Source organism: Simochromis diagramma, unplaced genomic scaffold (genome assembly GCF_900408965.1).
Source record: "Simochromis diagramma unplaced genomic scaffold, fSimDia1.1 OVJJ01000205.1, whole genome shotgun sequence".
Classification (NCBI taxonomy): domain Eukaryota; kingdom Metazoa; phylum Chordata; class Actinopteri; order Cichliformes; family Cichlidae; genus Simochromis; species Simochromis diagramma.
The window spans coordinates 6,825,366-6,845,943 of NW_024386782.1; the positions used below are offsets into that span (position 1 = coordinate 6,825,366).

The 20,578-nt window shown below is 42.7% G+C and overlaps 1 protein-coding gene across 17 annotated transcripts in view; it reads right to left on the bottom strand.

The window, feature by feature from the left end:
* Positions 1–2,878: 2,878 nt before the first annotated feature.
* greb1l (GREB1 like retinoic acid receptor coactivator) overlaps positions 2,879–20,578 on the bottom strand; it is a 48,202-nt gene continuing 30,502 nt past the window's right edge. For 9 of the 17 annotated variants that reach the window (XM_040019182.1, XM_040019217.1, XM_040019200.1 and 6 more), the window contains 25 exons: positions 17,863–18,000; positions 16,735–16,920; positions 16,340–16,639; positions 16,128–16,256; positions 16,005–16,037; positions 15,643–15,777; positions 14,828–15,025; positions 14,570–14,750; positions 13,686–13,875; positions 12,848–12,984; positions 12,393–12,735; positions 11,995–12,110; positions 11,625–11,857; positions 10,802–11,361; positions 10,506–10,608; positions 10,242–10,388; positions 9,994–10,133; positions 9,732–9,893; positions 9,424–9,628; positions 8,009–8,171; positions 7,659–7,886; positions 7,421–7,577; positions 7,135–7,335; positions 6,376–6,514; positions 2,879–5,715 (listed from right to left, as the gene is read on the bottom strand). In XM_040019182.1, the coding sequence (XP_039875116.1) occupies positions 5,552–5,715; positions 6,376–6,514; positions 7,135–7,335; positions 7,421–7,577; positions 7,659–7,886; positions 8,009–8,171; positions 9,424–9,628; positions 9,732–9,893; positions 9,994–10,133; positions 10,242–10,388; positions 10,506–10,608; positions 10,802–11,361; positions 11,625–11,857; positions 11,995–12,110; positions 12,393–12,735; positions 12,848–12,984; positions 13,686–13,875; positions 14,570–14,750; positions 14,828–15,025; positions 15,643–15,777; positions 16,005–16,037; positions 16,128–16,256; positions 16,340–16,639; positions 16,735–16,920; positions 17,863–18,000 (4,688 nt within the window). In that variant the 3' untranslated portion in view covers positions 2,879–5,551. The remainder of the gene's footprint in view (positions 5,716–6,375; positions 6,515–7,134; positions 7,336–7,420; positions 7,578–7,658; positions 7,887–8,008; positions 8,172–9,423; positions 9,629–9,731; positions 9,894–9,993; positions 10,134–10,241; positions 10,389–10,505; positions 10,609–10,801; positions 11,362–11,624; positions 11,858–11,994; positions 12,111–12,392; positions 12,736–12,847; positions 12,985–13,685; positions 13,876–14,569; positions 14,751–14,827; positions 15,026–15,642; positions 15,778–16,004; positions 16,038–16,127; positions 16,257–16,339; positions 16,640–16,734; positions 16,921–17,862; positions 18,001–20,578) is intronic. The other 8 variants (XM_040019279.1, XM_040019271.1, XM_040019233.1 and 5 more) reach the window with 7 other exon arrangements.

Sequence of the window (20,578 nt, forward strand, 5' to 3'; positions counted from 1 at the left end):
TTCACCAAAAACATCTCATTTGTATCTTTTTGTTTTACTTGTCTTCAGTTTAACCATTACACAGTCTTCATAGGTCATGATTTAACAAAGTATTGTAATATTCTGACATTATTAACTGGATGACTAATCCTTAATAATATTTCAAAGAGCAGGAAGAGTATATTTTTTAGGTTTTACGATACTGTTTTGGAAAAACAGCATCTATCCCCCAACAGCATGCCCTTTTTTACCTAAGACGTGAAAACACAACAGTAATGATGGCTTTAATATATTTTATTGAAAATGAAACTCGGAAGAACAGTTAGGAGTTATTATTATAACCATCTATAACCATTACAACCATTAAACTCTGTCCTCAGGGCTATATCATAAAAAATATTCATACCTATCATTAACCATTCCATTATTTATATTAATTAAACCCAGAATAAATGCTTTCTAATTTGGGTATTGGTTATTATCTATTGATTGGTATCCATGGGTGTGGCCAGGAGCAGCAAATTTGCATTTAAAGCTACATGCACCTGTGAGCGATCGGTGAGGTATTGCTGAGCTGAAACTTTGAAGATACATTCTGGGAATATGTGAAACTTAATTTAAGCTGATAAAATGGGCTACAGTAGGAGAGAGAAATAATTTAAATGCATTTAATCTTCTGACCTTGCAGAATTTGGAAAAATATCACCTCAAAGCCCAAATTAAACAATGAAACCAAACAAGAAAACTGTGTACCACAGGAAGCTAACAGTACTGTAAATTAATAGCCTTAAAATAGTGAGTTACCCCTCTGACATCTTTGCAAGCATCAGATTTCAAACGCATAAAAATCATTTAAAACTTTTCCATAAAGAACAATCATGAGGTGCCAGAATCAGCATCCCAGGCGCCCTTTCATGCCTTTACTTTCTTATCCAGTCCTGACAGCCGCTGGCTGAAAATAGCCTTGTGTTATATCACACAGAGGTTGTAGGTTGATGGAAAGCCTGCTCTAATATTACCTCACAGGAGCTGAAATAGTAATGTCCCTGGACCAACAATGCCCCTGTGCCCTGACAGTGATGATGCCAGAAAGAGCCCAGCATTCATTATGAAGCTATTTCTCTTCTTGATAGTGAGAAAGGTCATTGTACATTATTCACAACAAAGATACAGAGGTGCTGAGATGGAAAAAAAAAACACATTAGGAGAGATGTTACTTCGGAAATAAACTAGACCCCGGGGTTTACTCTTGCAGAATAAAAAGATCTGGCATTGTGTGGATGAGAGTGAGGATACTGTTAATCACAGGCTAAAGACAGGGAGCCACATGCTTGAAGAACCCTATTTAAACTTTGTATCAGTGCACTAGTCTTCAAAATACAACATTAAAGCATCAAAACCAATGGAAATCAGAGCTTATAGAATTCAAACATGCAGCCCAAATGATAAGAAGTAATAAAGGAGTTATACAGTGATCTGAAGTTTCCATACACTCATCATGGGTATTTCTTTGAACTGTTCTTTTTCCAGTATGTATACATACATATAGGATCAAAAGTATACATACACTCCCAGCAATATATTTGATTAAATGTCACTTAATCAAATATTCTTGCTGGATAGCTGACGACTCTTCTTGGCAGAATTGGCAGAGTTCATTTAAACTGGTTGGTTTCATTGCACAGACCCAGCTTTTAAGCATAGTCCACAAATTTTCAACGGGGCTGAGGTCGAAATATTCCAAAAGCTTAAAGTTATCCTGCGTTATCTATTCCAAAATCAGTTTTGATGTATTTGGGACCAAGTTTCAACCATCAAGCTGTTGATTTGAGGTAAAGTGAAAAATCTTTCCATCACTTTCTGCAATGCATCAGTACAAGTGTCAAAAAAATAGTCCCAGACCATGATACTGCCACCACCATGTTCCACAACCGGAACGCTGAAAACTTTACTCTCTCCGGTCTTTGTTTTGTCTGAGCATAAAACTTTTTGGCTTGTCCACATGAGCAGTGGCAAATTTCAGTTGAGCTTGAAGGTGTTGATTTGGAAGTACGAACTTCTTTCTTAGTCGGCGCCCTCTCAGTCCATGCCAATGTAAATCTCACTTCATTGTGGACAGTGATGCTGGTGTTTCAGCAATTTCCAGTTCATGGCTGGCTTGAGGCTTAGTGGTTCTTTGGTTGTTCCTAAACATCTTAACCAATTTCCTCCAAAGGGTGACAGTCTGGCTCTTTGTCCAGACGTTGGCAAGGCGATTACACATCCAAATAACTTTACGTACAATTATTTGAAATTGTCTGACTGTTTGAACTGATGATCTGGGAAACTGCACTTGTTCATAAATGGCTCCAGGTGACCTCCCCAACTTGAGCAAACTAGAAGTCTCCCTAATCAATCTTCACTGAGTTCCTTGGACTTTCCAATTGTTCTGACTATTGGTCAATCCAGTAAGTGATGTCAAACAAATCCTTTTTATGCTGGCAAAGATAAAGTTGTAGTTAATCATGATCTGATGTTGAGTTAAAAGACACAGTAGAACTTTCAGGACCACTTTTTAAAAGACTGAAGTGAGTGTATGCACAATTTGGACCCTGCAGGGATTAGAGAAAACACAAAATAACATCAAATTATGCAACCAATTCTTGTTTTTTTTAAAGTAATTAAAGATATATGCTCCACAATCCCTGGAAAGGGAACAAAAATGATCAAAAGCCCCAAATTTCCATAACATTCCTGCCCATGATGAGTATGTAAACATCTGACAACAGCTGTATAATGTCTTGCAACTTTGCTGGAGCTCGCCAATTTTTGGTATGCAACTCACTCTACTGTCTTTGTGTCTGTTAACAGATTAAATCACAGAGTCGGGCACTGAAAACAAAGAGGAAAAATAACAGGATATGTTTAGATGCCATTTTATTACATTCAGACATTTTAAACAACAACAGCATGGCTCGAACATTAAGATATTCACAGCCTGCAACCACAATGGTAAACATGAGGTAGATCAACCAGGCACCAAGGCTACCACTGTGCTGCACATGGTTATCAAACACATTTCAGTTAAGATTGTGGGAGCAAGTTGCATATTAAGTATTAAAATCAAAGAGGAAAAACACTTTCTACGGACCATTGTTTTGATCATCACTATTATATTAAATCTAAGGGTTAGGGAACATAACCGTCTTCTGGAAATAATTCTTTAAGCTGGCAACTTGTATAGTGCAAGTCCAACATTTGCAAAACCCCCAGTGACATTCAGTAGATCCAAGAATCATTCGTTTGTGTCTTGTGCAAAGCCTTCGCGACCGGTTTTGAAGAGGGCACGCTCCCTTGGCCCAAGTGAACTTAGGCCTCAATCAAATTATACACTCCAATATGATTATCAGTCCCAAATGCTTTTCAAATAAATAAAAAAAAAAAAAAAAAAAAAAAAAAAATCCTCATGGACCTGATTCTCATTTTCAAAAAAAGAAAAAAAGAAAAGGAAAAAACCCCCAAAAGGAATAAAGACATAAAAGACAAATCTAGGTAGATTCTTCTTGCCTTTGCAACATAAAAATGCAGAAAGACATCACCAAAATACACTGGCAAACATTACACAACATTAAACACATCAGTAACCCTCAGTGGGTAAGGGGATGATCGAATATATTAATAATGTAAACAAAGCTTTAAACAGTACAGTAGTACAAAACCCAATTATTTGATCTCTCTACACACAGAGACAAACAACATTCTTTCGCCTCACAGTCAAAAGGTTTCTTCATTCTCATTGGTCCAAAAGCAAAACACAACCTAAGCAGACACTGTGTGAAACATCGCTTAAGGCATATTCTTTGGACAACCACGTGCAGAAACTTAAAAACATTCATCTTTCAAGTATATGTGTAAACCTAATTTTCACCCTTTAATTCAGGACTGGAAACTGGGTTAATCAAAGTGGATGGTAGCAAACATCTTCAATAAACAATCAGGACACCATAACAGGAGGTGACATCTCAGGCACAGGCAGTAGCAGGACAGCTGGCAGTGAGGGAGCTTGCCTGTGGTACACTTTGCGCGACTATGTGAAAAATTACTGTCATAACATACGACTAAATCAACTGCTCGGTGTCCATGTTAACAGAAAGCATGTAAAAATAAAAACATTGTGGCAGATCATCTAAAGCTGTGTGCACGCTGGAAACTATTCTCTCATCGAGCATCACTTGCAGATATTTTGAGCTCTGGTTTCCTAGGTAACCCTCTAAAGTATTTACAACCCAGTAATATGTCAATCAGCAGTATCATACGCTTTCAAAGTCTCTAAATTTCCTGTCACTGTAGGTTATTTTGGCTACAGTTGCAGAACGACACTGACTTCTTCTATGGTTTCTGGTTGTCACATCGCTTCCTGCGTGGATGTTGATTCACAGCGGCGTAGCGACCACAAACCGTAGAAGAAAGTGAGTGAAATGTGTTATGTGACTACATGTCACGTTTCACCTGCTGACAATGCTAACTGGATGAATCCCAAGATAAACTGTTCTCAACTTTGAGGCAAGGAATTGAAGTAACTACCAATGAGAATGCAGGATTCCATGCATTAGTGGGTTACCTAGGTAACAAATCAAGCAAACTGCTTCCTGTGTGGATGCAGTTTAATAGTGTTTCAGAAAAATTGACCAGCTTCACAGATTTCTATTGAAACTGAAACAGTAAAATACCGAAGACACAACTCGTATGTTCCTGTAGTTTTCCAGTCGTTTTGGATAAACTCGCATGAAATGTAGTCATGTGACAACATGTGTCAAATCCAACGGCTGCTTATTGTTTGATTCCCACAGCTTCCAGTACAGATACTCCTGATGACCTGAAATCCAGTAATGACCAAACTCTTGGGTGTATCTTTGTAACATTATGAGGAAACATAAATGGGCTTTGTGGATTATGAGAGGCGAAGCAGGTGAGAAAGGTCAAAGAAAGCAAAGGAAAAAGGAAAAGTGCAGCTAAAGGCGTCTTTGGTGCTTAGAAAAATTAATGGCAAACTTAAACTGTTTTCATGCAGATGCACAAACATTAACAAACACAGATGTTACCATGGTCTCAAACCTGCCATGTCCCTGTTAAAATATATTCCATTGATGCTGGTAGCGCGACTCCTTAAAGCCACCTCCCTCTGACCCCCTGAGCATCCAGGACTGGACAAAGTGGGTTCAAAATACATTCTTCAAATAGTCACATTATCCGTCGCGAGTCCAAAAAAAAAACCAACACCAAAACAAAATAAGTTCAGTTTCAGCTGTGCTTTTTTTCCCCTCACAGCAAAGTCTTTTTCACTACGACACAAACTTAACTGAAGACAAGCCGACAAGCGAGCGAAAGTCAGAAACATTCACCGACCCTCTTTGGAGTCGGGCACAGTGCACGCTGGCAGTACAGAAAGCTGTGTCAGGTGGTCCTCACACCTCGTGCTCCAGCATTTCCCTGCTGACCTGTCTTCTGCCTGATCAAAATTTTGATTGCAGGTCTGGAACTAAATCTCAGTTCTGATTGGGTTTCTTCAGCAGCGGCATAGATTTGAGCAGGTTTAAACGTGGCGGCCGGTCAGAAAGTAGAGGGACCGATCCTCGTTGCAGTTGGCCGTCTGAAACTCGTCCCGCAGGCGGAACTGCCATTCGTCCTCCAGCTCCAGTCGGGCGATTGTCTGACGCAGGGAACTGCGGTCCTGACAGATCACACAGAGGGTGGCACCTGTGAACAAATTCAGGATCAAAAGTTAGATAGTAGGACACGCAGTGCCACTTTAATTATCAAGTTTAGCTGTTTAGTTCTCTTTTGTGAGACAGATTGCATAATTCTATCATGTTAGATTTAACAGGGCTAGAAAGACATCCACGTGTGGCATACTTTCCATCTAAGACACCAACTCATACGCAAGAACTGTCACTGCCTTCCAAACAAACTACAGGTGACCATGGCAACCTATTAGCAACCAAACCAACTGCAAGGACGTTTTTGGTGCAGCACTTTTTATATCTTTGTAACAAATTTCACCTAGCAACAGCGCACAACTTCCAGTAACCACTTACCAATCGGTTCAGGGATACAGATTTTCCCTTAACAACCACTGTTTGCCAGGCAATCACCAGCTGCTCTCTATGCTTGCATGACTAGGATGTAAGCTACTGTAGTCAGGAACTGATTCTTATTTTGTAGAGACACTCAAACCTTGCCAATGTCCTTTTAACATATGGAAGCTTTTATTTTGACAGTCTAGCACAGAGGAAGGTAGGGGGTGAAAATCTAAGAAAACAACCAGGTCATTTCCTATAACTATGTGTGGGGTCTTGGGAAAATATGAGCAACAAAGCATCCCGATCCCTTCCTTTAATCGTGACACTGATTTCATACCTTTGAGGAAGTCGAATTTCTTCAGGAGTCCAGAAACAACGAAGGAGTCACAGAGGTAAAGCAGCAGGCCACTGAACACCAGCCCCTGATGGTTCAGGTTGGTGGAGTGTGGACGAGAGTTGATGTAGCACACAGAGATCTGCAACAACAACAACAACAAAAAAAAAAAAAGAGACGAACTTCATTAATCACAGTCGGGAAAATGAAACTAACATCATGAGCTTGCCTTTTAGATTCGAAGTAACTGAAAGAAAACATTACGACTCAGTACGACAGTTCCTGCTGGGAGCTCCCGAAGGTGTCTGCTCAAGCAAGTTTAAAGTCGCCTTGTGGGTAAAAGTTTAAAACAAAAGATGTGCAAAAACTTGAGAAGACTGTGTGTACAGATAGACGGTCATTGCCTCCTATGCAGAAATGTGCAGTAAATGCATTGTTAGCATTCACTGTGTGCACATGTGCGTGTATGCAGGTCAGAATGTTCTAAGAAGAACAGATGGGAAAGTCATGCAACATGCTTTTCTGTGGGTTAAAAAAAAATCTACATTAAAGTCGGGGAGCAAGTTTGTCTCATTTCTCTATACTATACAGATTAGAGCACCTTATAAAGCATATAACTCTGCATATCAGACAGAGAAGCACTCGATTTCTATCCAAAATGTGTCTATCACAGTAGTCTGGTATTTAAGCCTTGCCCTAAGTTTGAAATAGAGATTACTCTACTGTTCCTGCTTTCAACTGCAACCTCCAGGGAGCTCTCACCTCCGGGCTGAGGTTGAGGTAGCTGTCAATGGACAGAACTGGGTTGTCTCTGTTCCTAACAGCTTTCGGAAATAGTCTGTGACTGCAGCTCTGGAGGAACCTTTCCAGTAGGAACTGGGCCGGGGCGTCGAAGAGGGTCTGTTCGCTGTCTGGTGCACAAACATACTGCAACGGGCTGATTAGAGCGGGGTTTTCTATTTCCTTTGGAGAGAAGAAAGAAGTTTCATGTGAGCTGGTGTTACGCACAGAAAGACAAGGACATAACAAAGCGAATAATTTTAATCACCTGAACACCCACCATGAGTTTAGGTTTGACCAGGAATTCTTTGTTTCTTCCCCCAACTTGAATGTGCTTCTTCATCAGGAAGAAGTTGTTGAAGCGGCACAGCAACAAGCCACTGCTATTAACCCTTAGATTAAAGTCCACCTCCTCGCAGCCATACCTGCACGGGACAGCAACGTCAGGTAATGATGACAATGCACACCTCAGACCAACTGACTCACATGGCCTTCTCTGAGCTTACCGATTCAGGTCGTACTGGACGTTCTGCGTCAGGTCCACATTCAGCATGACAAAGTCATGGAGGTGACACCGACTGAAGGGATTGCTGGGAGACCTGCGAGCCAGGCTGCTGCTCCACTTGCGTGTGCCGCACACGGCGTACTGGGAGATCTTGGGCGTGTTCTCCATGTGCTGCAGCACCGTTTTTAGAGACACGTTGCTGAGACATGAGCCTCCATCTGATGTCTCACTAAGAAACCAAGAGGGGAGGGCAATTTTAAATATTTTAAACATATGTAAAATTGATTTTGAACAGGGCTTGGTTAACCGTAGCAACCAACTCCACTCTTACACTTGGGAAGTGCTTATTACCTTCCTTCTGCTGATTGGTGGGCGTTCCACTGCACACAGGAGTCGTCCATCATGACAATGAAAGGCCATATGTCTTGTCTCTTGACACCTTGCTCCTCCAGTCGGTTCCTCTCCAGCTCGAGGTTATGGTATGACAGCTCTTTGATCAAGAAGCGAGTTGCACCTTAAAGCAGACAGGATTGTTTTTGTTAGGTTTTCACTTAAGATTTGATTAAAACTGATGCACCTTTAATTAACTTTGATAAAAGAAGTAATCTTTTCAAATCCCATGTAAAGGATATATTTGCATAGAGCTTGTATACATTTGCAAATTTACAAGTCTGATAGTTTAGAAAGACAATGAGCTACACTCTGTTGGGCTTTTTGTTCTTCTCTGTCACACGAACCCTCTGCATGTCCTCCTACACTACATTCATGAACCTCTTCTGAGGTCTTCCTCTTTTCCTCCTGCCTGGCAGCTCCCTGTAGCCACTATCTGTCCTCTGCACATGTCCAAACCATCTCAACCATTTTTCTCTAACGTTTTTCCTCCAAATCGCTCAACCTGAGCTGTCCCTCTAATCTGTCCGTTCTGATAACCGAGTAAAAATCTTAACATCTTCAACTCTACCATCCGTCTATTTATTTTTTCCAGTGCCCCGCTCTCCAAATCCTACATCATCTCAGGCTTCACTACCATCTTGTAAACCTTCCCTTTCACTCTCCTCATCTCTACCCACTCCAGCCTGCCTGCAGTCTCTACACTCTGTCGGGCACTGCAGATAAAAATATGTTTAGGTATTCAGCAGAGAAGTCTATCCTTATTAGAAAGCAGTCACACTGACATAAAGGGTCATCTTTAGCCCAATGCCATCTGCTTATCTGAGAGAAATGTTGTTTAGTTACACCCACTTCAGAAAGGCCTTGCACCTAATTGGCTGCACTACAAATCAGACTGATACAATAGATGGCTGACCGTCTCGCGTTGGGTAAGGCAACAGGTAACCTTTCGCCTAGTTTAAACACAACACTAAAAACAAGTTGAAAACACGACCATGGTAGATAATACACTGCAACGAATTACTCATTATCAACAGAGTGATAAGCTGTCATGTAAATGCTGAACGCCACTGTGTGGACGTTCAACCACTAGTAGTGCTGTGGAGAAATGCTTTCATAAGAGGGTCTCCATTTAGTTATTTTTGCTCATACAAGAGCGAGTGAGCAATGTAACACAAGTTCCTGCTATTCTTTTTTTTTTAGCATCTGCTGCCATGCAAATCACGACAACAAACACTAGCGAGGGCAAGAAAAAAACGATGATATGGGGAAAAAAAATTTATATTGACTGCAAGTAGAATGAAATATTTTAAATATATTTTAGGTAGGATCAAAAAACTGTCAGGTTTAACAACAGAGAGAGCTCAGCTGCTCACCAACTCCAGCGTTGTTGAACATGGCGGGCAGGACGAGCAAGATGTGGTTGGGCCAGTACTTCCTGTAGTGAGGCATCTCAAACTGTTTGACCACAAGGATGTGCAGATGAGCTGCGCCCTCCGTGGCATGGAAAATGTTGAGCAGGCCGTGTTCTTGGCGTCCTGTGGTCGGGGTGAAGATTGGACTCTTGAGAAGTTCGGGGTCCTGCAGACAGATAAACATGGTTGAAGCAAAAGTAAACATGTGACCCAAACGGCGATTAGGAGGATTAAGGCCCGACAGATACTGCTGTCTTGAGCAAACTAACCTTGGTGGAGACCAGAGGCAGACGCATGCTCTCCAGGTGGCTGCCCTGATGACTGAAAACAAAGTGCTGCTCCTTAGATTTGGGAATCACAAACTGGAGCTGGACCTCCTCTCCCAGCATGGACGAGCAGAAGGTGAAAGCATGAAAGGTGCACTCCGACAGCTACAACACAACCACACACACGTACAATATTAACACAAGGATGGGATATGTGCATCTGTAAGTCTGCAGTAAAGCAGAATGTGTTGGTGGTGCAGCTCACCTGGGTAGCTGCGCCTGCTTCACAGTAGTGATGGCACTGGTCACAGTGATGAAAGGCATTGTGGGCAGCAAACCTACTCTGACGTATCGACTTGGTCACTCGTGTGGCTGGAGTTTGGTTCTCTTTATCTTGCTTACAATCTACATGAACATAAAAAAAACTTAAGTTCATTTTTTAATAACACCCGATTAAAAAGCTGAACTCAGAGTGGGCAAGTTTGATGGGTTTTTTTCCATGTTTTTGCTGACCTTTGAAAGACTTTAGCATCTTGTCAGAGTAAACAGGGCTGGCTTTCCTGAATTTAGGATCTCGGAGGTTGGGGTCAAAGGGCAGCTTTCGGACTTCCTCGATGTCCGGCCACTGGGTACTTACTAGAGTTGTGACCTCTGAATTTTCTGTGGAGGGTGATTTGATACATTTGTCACCATCAAACTAACTGCTTCATAATAAATCTGAAGTATTTCACAAAATGTGAAGGCCATTAAGAATAAACAAATCCCTATGAGTCTCACCTTCCTCCACTTCATCCTCATCATACACGTCGACCTCGAGCAGCCTGATGAGCATCCGAAACAGGATACGCAGAAACTGCAGGTAGGCGCCAGTTTTTCCCACCTAGCGAAGGAAAGGAAAGAATACCAGTAGAACTACAGTGACACTTAAATCCAGATGAGGAATTAACTGCATAAATTTATATGGATGCCAATAAATTGAAAGAATTTTTTTTAAAAAGAATTCTCTGTATTCTATTTTTAAATCAAGTTACTCCTTTTCTTATTTGTGACTATTTTCACACGAGATTTGTTACCTGTGGGGGTCCACTGAGCAGCAAGCGTCGTGGATGCGGCACAGACGGCGCTTCATAATCAGCATGATGCTGCCGCGCGATGGTCCACTGGCGGTAGTACATGCTCTGCTCCGTCCCCTGCAGGGTGTGAGTGATAATGGGCCTCAGCGGACTGCTCCAGGCCACGTCTGCGTGAGGGAGCAGCGAGGAGGAGCTCAGCTGACTAGCAGACTCCACCGACAACAGATTGTAAGCCGCTCGCGACAAGATGACTGTGCGCGGTGATGCCCTTGTGGGCTCGCGATCGCACTGCGTGGACTGGCTGGGCCTCTGGGTGGAGGAGGAAGATGGTGAGGGGGAGGAAGATGAGGAACTGGAGTAGAGGGATGGAGGAGCCTTGGAGGCTTTCGAAGGGTCGGAAGAGAGTGGGGTTCCCAGTGAGTCGCACTCCTCCTTAATTCCGAGTGTTGATGTGCCCATGTCTATGGTGACCATGCCTTCAGGCTGCGAGGTGGAAGTGGAGGGTTTCTGGAAAGAGTCTGCAACATCAGATGAGCTGACACCATTATCCGCCAAAGAGCCTGAGGGAAATATTAAAGACACACCCGCACATATATGTAACTAACAAGTGCTCACATGTTTGGAGGGTTTTTTTCTCTCTTTGGATTAAAACCAAATTTTCTACAAACCAAACTCATTCCAAAGCTATGACCCACGTTCATTTACAGTACCCATGTATTATGGTCGACTTGCTTTACTGTAATCAGAAATCAATTAGAGTTAAGCTCATGTCAGTTACGCTCTGTGTTTCCTTTAATCCAACATCACAGTAATTCACACTAACCAGAGGTTCTGGTTGCAGCGCTGCCGTTGCTCTGAGGTCTTTCCAGCTCATCTCCATCATTCAAGCTGGTGGCGACCTTCTCCACATCCGATTCCCGAGGGGCCATAGCCTTCTTTGGTTTAGGAACAACAACCCTGGATACGTAGGTGCATGCCAGACCCACCTCCTGTTCCAGGGCTGTACGAGTCAGGTAGCTGGAGTCTATCAGTCGCAGGTCGCAGTATTTCAGAGACCTAGAAGTGCACAAGGGAGTTGATGGGAGACAAGAGTTTTAGAGAAAAGCTAAAAGGATCTTTGCTACATTTTATGTTAAAGAAACAGACATACTGAGCCATGTTATAAGCTAGGGTAGTATTAAGTATGATATTACTTGGGGAAAGTCTCTCCAAGAGGGTCTTTGCCCGTGAGGATGACGATGCAGGGCAGCCCTTCCAGATCCTCATAGGTGTGTGGCACCCAGTCTTCATTCTCACAGCCTTGCCAAGCCTGACAAAAAGAGATGAAAATCAAAGTGTGCCCTCTTCAGTTACAGGTTATTTATAAAAACTAAAAACAAAACAAAAAATGCATGAGACTTTAATCATGCAGACAAATTATGAGGCAAAACAATTTTTTCATTGTACAAAAGTGCACAACAGATTCGCAAAATCATGTAAACTCCCTGATAATGACTGATCTGCAAAAACGCAGATGGATCCCAACACTCTACATTCAGCAGAACACACTTCACACAAAGAAATCAGTCGTGTGACTCTGGTTTTTCCTCACCCTGAGGCGACTGATAAAATTTCTGTGCAGGTTGAGCTCAGACGCAGGACTTCCCAGCAGCACTGCAAAGCACAGCTGCAGTCCCAGCTTGTCCCTCACGTCCTCCAGTCTTTCTCGGGCCAACATTGCCAGCTGCAGCGAGGGGATACGGACCAGCAGCATGTGGCCGTGGCCCTGGGAGCCCTCTCTGCTTGGAGCGTTTATCAAGTCCTCCACCATGGCCAGGGTCTCTGGAGTTATGTGGTCTCTCAGGGACGGGGAAGAGGTGAGAGCCATCATGGCCTCAGTGTACTGCTGAATCAGCAGGTAGCTGCGGATCACCATGCTGTGTAGGTGGGGATGTCTGGAGGTACAATCAGAGCTTTTTAACTGATTATAATGTCTACAGTTATTATGAGTTACCCACTCAGTGGAAGTAAATACAAAACTCTTCATGTTTGATTCATCAGTTTCACCTTTCCAACAGAGTGTGAACCATTTTCTCAAACGCATCATCATAGCGCAGGATGGGACTGGCCATGCCCCACTGCAGGGATCTGCTGTAGTCCCTCAGGCCAAAGTAGACCAGCTCGTCAGGAAACTGCTCCCTCTGCTGGACGATAAAGATACCGACATCAGTTTAGACAATGTGTCCTGACTGTTCTTAATGATACACTGCACACTGTTGAAACGCTGTGCCTAGTTACAAAACATGGAGTAAGTATCCTCATATATAATACTGGATAAGAAAGTGAGCCTAATGTGTTCTATAATATATTGGTTCCCTTTCTCTCTGACTTGTAACTCCTTAACACGAGGCTCGAGTTACTTTAGACCTTACTTTAAAAAGGTCTACAACTGTAACTGCAGTTTCACCACAGCAGGGGGAGTAGCTAAACCACAGCACAGGAAATATGCCAGTGTGCTGCAGTAAAGTCATTTGTGATAAATAATTCACATAAGAAATTAGTATTTGCCATTCCAGTGACTGCCTATCGTGGTGTTTTGTAGACCATTCTGCGTAACTCATATCTAAAGAAACGTTTTAGTGTTAAAAAAAAAAAAAAAAAAAAAAAGTGGGGATAGGTTAACTGATTAATCTAAATTGCCCATAGGTGTGAATGTGAGTGCGAATGGTTGTCTGTCTCTGTGTGCTAGCCCTGTGACAGACTGGCGACCTGTCCAGGGTGTACCCTGCGTCTCGCCCTATGACAGCTGGGATAGGCTCCAGCGCCCCTCGTAACCCTGAAAAAGGGTAAGCGGAAGCGAATGGATGGATGTAAAAAAAACAAACAAACAAACAAACATGCTTACCAGATTGTCGTTGGACGGCCAGTGAACTTCATTGTGGATGCTGATTCGAGACTGGCGGGTCTGCAAAGTGTAAGGGAAACAGCTGACCTGCAGGACCAAGAGGTTCATGGCATCTAAGACTTCTTGACAGTTCACCACCCGGTCAGCCAAACCCTGCAGCTCCCCGTGGCACACAGAGCCTGACAGGGCACTGAAAATAGATCAGGGTGGGGAAAGTGTTTGAATGAATTCATGGATATTTTTTTACTTACTATGATTATCCTAGCACAGCACTTAATAACACTCAACGTGGTTTTGAAATAACAACTTTGTACAAAAAGCTTTGTATGCTGGTCTAACTGGCTGATGTGTGGAAGGTCAGCCCAAAGATAATCCCCTCTGGGAAAAAGGAAGTGATCTGTTTTAGTGTTCTGGCAATAACAGAAAAAAATTCTTGGGAGGAAAAAAAAAACCCTCAAAACAAAACAAAGAAAGACAAGTTATAATAGTTAACTAAAATTAAAGACTGAAACTGGCATGTAGCATAAAGCAAAAGACTAAAATATACTACAGCTTTGCATGTTTCTAATCTTTGCAAAAGGGGATCTCACTGCCACAATGAGAAAAGACAGCACCTACTGGCCGTCGACAGTGTTCACATGACTGAACTTTAGTATTTGCACAAGCGAAGAAAAATTCTTACAATAACTTTAAGAATGTTTGACAACAACTTTAGCAAAACTCTCATGCTTTCATTGCAACATCAACATTTCTCTTCAATGGTGAAATAGCTTGAAAAGTCAGTTCTTCTTCTTTAAAGGCTGCTTTAAATATTCAGCAGAGCAAAACAAAGTGAGCCATAATGGTTTTAATGGGAGAATCTGTGCTGTCGGAGTCGCCTTTACCTTGTGAGGTCGACGTGCGAGTTGTCGTGAATGAGGACAAACAGAGTGTAGGGGTTCTGTTTGACTTTCTTCATGAAGGCCTCCATCTTGGCGTGAACATCACCGTCAAGACGCACCACATATTTGTCTGACTTCAGGTGGGCCGTGGAGGGGTCTTCATTTCCCAGGTCCACAAGTACACCTAAGGGAAAAACGTGAGGATTTCATACAGCACTGCAACAAAACAACAACAGTTCTTCCTTTGGGTTTTGTACACACCTGATTGTCGGATGCGTTGTGCCGTCTGGTGGACCAGAATGTGAGACGGTGGGACCAAAACCAGGAAGTCCACCTTGCAAAAACGCCCTAAATCGAGGTTCTGTGTCCCTGAATCCGCGATGGAGCACACTTGAGAAAGAAGGCTACGAGCCACATTAAGCTGGGCCGGATAGATCTGGAAGCCCTTTGTAAAAAGATCTGCAAGAAGAAACAAAAACGTTAGCACCAGGATGATTTACAGATATGTGAAAAGCAGATCCTAACCACAGCAAAGTATCACTGCTTGCCTAAACAAACCTGCCCAAAACAAACTATGATGAAATTTAATTTAATTAATTTCGATCTTTTTTAAATGGTGCCAAATCACAACAGCAGTCACCTCAACCTGCACATGTACCGTAGCCACCCTTTTGTCAACAAATTACAACGAGATGAAAATAATCTGGAGAGACGAGATCCAGTCAGAACGATTAAACTGTGCAGTAAGATTAGTCACACACACGGTAACGAAAAGGAAAATAAGTGTAGATCTACATGGTTGATTTTATACACCTGTGATATGGGACTTAAAAAAGAAAAAAGACTGAATTCAAAGTTTAAGAGGTGTGGCTCGCTGTGGGATGAGGTACAGGGCCAAAAAAGACTCCGTAGCTCAAACTAACCTTAACTGATTTTGTTCTGGACACTGGCCTGACTTAACATTGACACTGAATGAAGATCCACATGCTGATTTAGACAGATGTTGCTGCCTCGTCTTTGATTTGCCTGCTAAAAACTGAAAAAGACTTTGACAGCGAGCATGAGAGCGGTCTAACCTGAGTCTGATGGTGGTGACATGCTGGCAGCTTCCTGGGAGTGGATGTTGTCGGTGACATCGCCCTGAAAGGGCTGGATGACCTGCCCTTTCCGCCTGCGCTGGTATCGCACCAGCTGTTTGTCGAGGTTGTCCCCTGGAAACAAGCAGTCACCACAGTTACACAGAGCGAGGGACGGGAGCAGGCTGTGCACTCAGTATCAAACATATCAGAGTGAATGTGTCACCACCACCACCGTCGTGCTTTTTATTATTAGCAGCGAAGGTTTTAGTTGATGTTTATCTCAATTCTAAACAACATTAATTCAAATATAGGAATTCCTTTATTTATTTTACACCGTTGCATTTGGTGATCATGCTCACTTTTAATGTGGTTCAGTAACTCTTGTTTTGCTGCTAATAGAGACAAAAATGATTAGTAAAAGACAAATTAGTATTTTTCTCAAGATTATTTTAATGAACACAACTTATGGATACTCATCTTACCCAGAGAGGTGGTTCTGAAATGAGATGTCAAGATGCTGACTTTCCCCGTGATGAGCTCGTAGCTGATTTCCTTCAGAAATTCATTGGTTGTGAGCATCCCTTCTGCTAAGGCCCGCGCTTGATACTTTCCTGAATCCAACAGGTAAATTTACATTAGAGTTCAGTCTAGATACTGCATCCCACACAAGTTTCACCACAAAGATGACACTCACCCAACACAATCACACAGAACTCGCTGCCGCTCATCTTAGAGGCGCATATAATGACCACATAGGTTGGCAGGCACTGCTGTTGAGGAGGACCCTCAGCCAAAGAGCGCAGCGACTCAGAGATGCCTTCGCCCAAAGAGTTGTTTGTGACCACCACTTGGACGCTGCCGCCAGAGACGCTCGCTTCCAGCCGAGCCAGCCAGGGTAGTTGGAGGGGGGAGATGGCAGGTCCCCCGGGACAGCACAGCATGGCCTTCAAGACTATCTGCTCCAGCTCCTCCCTCAGAGGAATCTGCTCTGAACCTCCAGAGGAAAATTCAAATATGAAAATCTAAAAACACTGGCATGAATCATTTCAGCAACACACACATCTAGCAGTGATTGTGTAGGCTGCTTACCTAAACGTGCAAAATACTGTAGAGTGAGCAGAATCGTCGTCTCCACGCTGAGTAACCGGCTGCTGTTGAGCCCCAGAGCCTCCAGGGTTTTATCTGACAGTTGGCTGCTCTTATAGCAGCTGACCAGCAGGGGGCTCACCACTATGTCCCCAACATTTCCATAGAAGTAAGGTAAAGTGCCATGGCCTAAAAACAAAAACTTGGCATTAGATGAACCAGAAAAAAACCCTAACAAACAAACAAAAAAAGTCCACTTAAGATGTGTAAAACATTTAACATTTGAGCTATAAAACTTTGTAAGAAGCTAATTATTATTTTGACTGAGTCGTTTTTTTGATGTAACATTGCCGTCTTGGTCAGGTCTCCCTTGAAAAATAGTTGTTAATCTTAAGGGGAATTTGTCATTAAATAAAGATTCAATAAATACATAAATAAAACTAAGCAGACCTTATTCCCACAAGCCACTTTATTAGGTTCACGTGTTCCACTGTTTAAGGCAAAAAAAGCCGCTTAAGTTCAGACTGATCCGAATGGGGAAGAAAAGGGATTTAAGTGACTGAATCTGGCATGGTTTTTTGGTGCTGGGCATGCTGGTCTGAGCATTTCAGAAACCTACAGAAATTAAGTGTAAATTTTCCACACAACCATCTCTAGGGTTTACAAACAATGGTCCAAATAAAAGAAAAAAAAAAAAAAAAACACATCCAGTGAGTGTATGAATTTAAACTAATAGAAGCTAATAGAAACTCAGAAAACCACTCGTTACGACCAAGGAATGCAGACGAGCTTCTCTGAACACTCAACACGGTGCACCTTGAAGGAGAGAAATATCTGAGGAATGTTTCCAGCACCTTGTTGAATCTATGCCAATAAGAATAAAAGCAGCTCTGAAGACTAAAGACGTCTAACCTGGTACTAGCAAAGTGTACCTATTTACTTGACGAAAGTGTATTCAATCGGATTAAGATTTAAAAAGATCCACAAAAATGCATCACACAGATTTTTTTTTACTGCCTTTTACAGTTTAAGCAAACAAAAAATACAATAATTTGCATTAAAATGGGTTTTATATGCGCTGAAAGGTGATGTTTAATATGAAGAAACATATCAGTGAATTAAAACTGGTACCAATGAGGATGACAGGTCGGACTCCTGCAGAGTTGAGTAGGTTGTCGGGCACGATGACCGTCTCTCCAATGGTGACAGGCTGGGGCTGAATGACGCCTATTACAGGTGGTTGAGGAGAGGCTACTCCTAATACCGGCCCTTAAGGATGATAAAGCAATTACGTGTCAGTACAAACTTTAGCCATAGTTACAGTTTAGGAGATGTTTCAACATGTTTGACATGCAGACAATGCTTCTGAGATACCAATAACAACAAGGATGCAGAAACACGCTGACTGGCTGTGAGTCAAGAAAACATTTTTTAAAAAGTCCCAGTTCCTGTTAACCAAGTCAGAAGGTAAGAAAAACATATTTTTGCTCATTGTCTTTTTCAGTGTTGTTGTATACTTTAACGCTTCAGAGTATGTGTCTCCAGTGCATCTAATGTCAGAACTATTAAGTCCCCTCAGCTCCTCAGGAGTCAGGAGTTGTTCCATAGTGCAGGACAAAAACCTCTGGGGAGGCAGCTTTTAGCTTTCATGGCCTGAACCGCCGGAACAGTCTGGTGACATACCTGAAAGCAGCTAGATGTACTGAAATCTTTAAATATAAACCTAAAGCCTAACTTTTTGACTGCCGATGCTCTATAGAGATTCGTTTTATTTACTTGTATCTATAACCACAGACTTTTACTCTCAGATTAGTAAGTCAATAGTAAGGATTGCGTGATTATAAACAGTTACTTTATCGAATATTTATTTATCACTTGCTTTACTGACTTCTTGTCAGCATTTTTTTTCTAATTTATTAGTACTAGTTTATGATGCTTTGCAGTTACTCATCTTTCTAACTGCTTTTATTTCACTTATTTACACTTAGGGGACACTTTTTAAACTTTGTCTTAAATTGGTCTTCTCTTTTTACCAGTTGCTGTCTTATTATCTGCCTGCTAATTATCTGTAACTAGCCTGTATACAAATAAGACTGACTGTTTTAAAGGGAAAACTTCAAATTAATTGACTAATATTAGTAAAATAAGCTCCTTATGCACTGTATACTTTCTTTAAAGAGATGTTTATAGTTACATGTAAACTGGAGAGATGTGACACATTTAGTGAAGACATAACATTATGTTCATATTTACAGACACATACAGCTGGATAGCTTTATCCTGGTGATCTCACCAGAACACAACACGGATTTAATGATGCTCCTGTTATGGAGAAAAAAAATGTGCACATCCTACCGTATTTTCACGACCATAAGGCGCACTTAAAAGTCTTAGATTTTCTTCAAAAAGTGCGGCGCGCCCTATAGCGCGGTGCGCCCTATGTGTTGTAAGGAGGACGTAGTAGAGAACACCACGAGAACGTTAAAGGGTGAAGTGTGGGCGTTGATCGTATATACCGGGACAATCACACATACCTGTATAAAAGAACAGGTATGTGCATTATGCAGGACATCGTTGTTTTAACAACCCTGAAAATGGCAAAGAGACACGCTTACGAAGCACAGTTTAAACTGACGGCCATCAGCTACGCGGAGGAACATGGAAATCGAGCAGCGGCGAGAGAATTTAAGATTAACGAATCGATGGTTCGCAAATGGAGGAAGCTGGAAAACAAGCTCCGGCAGGTCAAGAAAACGCAGCTGAGTTTCCGCGGACATAAGGCGAGGTGGCCCGAGTTGGAGGAAAGACTCGAGCGGTGGATCATCGAGCAAAGAGCGAGCGGGAGAAGCGTTTCGACGGTCACCATTCGGCTAAAAGCAGTTTCACTAGCTGAAGAGATGAACATTGAACATTTCCAAGGAGGTCCGTCTTGGTGCTTTCGTTTTATGAAACGGTGCCATTTTTCCATCCGGACCAGGACTACGGTAGCGCAGCAACTTCCAGCGGATTATAAGGAAAAGCTGGCCATCTTCCGCTCCTACTGCAGCAAACACATCGGCGACAAAAACATCCAGCCCAGCCACATCACAAACATGGACGAGGTCCCGCTCACTTTTGACATCCCGGTGAGTCACACTGTGGAGAAGAAGGGACCAGCACGGTAGCGATACGCACAACGGGGTATGAAAAGTCTTCTTTTACTGTTGTGCTTGGCTGCCATGCTAATGGACAGAAACTGCCGCCTATGGTGATTTTTAAGCGAAAGACTTTGCCTAAAGAGAAGTTTCCAGCAGGAATCATCATTAAGGCAAATGAAAAGGGCTGGATGGATGAGGAAATGATGAAAGACTGGCTGAGGGAGGTGTATGTAAGGAGACCAGGTGGTTTTTTCCACGCATCACCATCGCTGTTGATCTGTGACTCTATGCGTGCCCATCTCACAGCCGATGTGAAAAAACTTGTGAAGCAAATGAACTGTGAGCTTGCTGTCATTCCGGGAGGCCTGACAAAGGAACTCCAACCGCTGGACATCGGTGTGAACCGCCCGTTCAAAGTAAGGCTGCGAGCGGCCTGGGAGCGATGGATGACCGGTGGAGACCACAGTTTCACTAAGAGTGGAAGGCAGCGCCGGGCGAGTTACGCCACAATTTGCCAATGGATTGTAGATGCTTGGGCTAACATGTCTGCTGGCACTGTTGTTCGAGCTTTCGCAAAAGCCGGCATCGTTTCCGAGGAGCCGCACGGCACGGAAAGTGACTCTGACGGTGAAGACAGTGAACCTGGCATGTTTGATGGAGATTTAGCGCAGCTGTTCAATTCAGACACAGAGGATGAGGACTTTGATGGG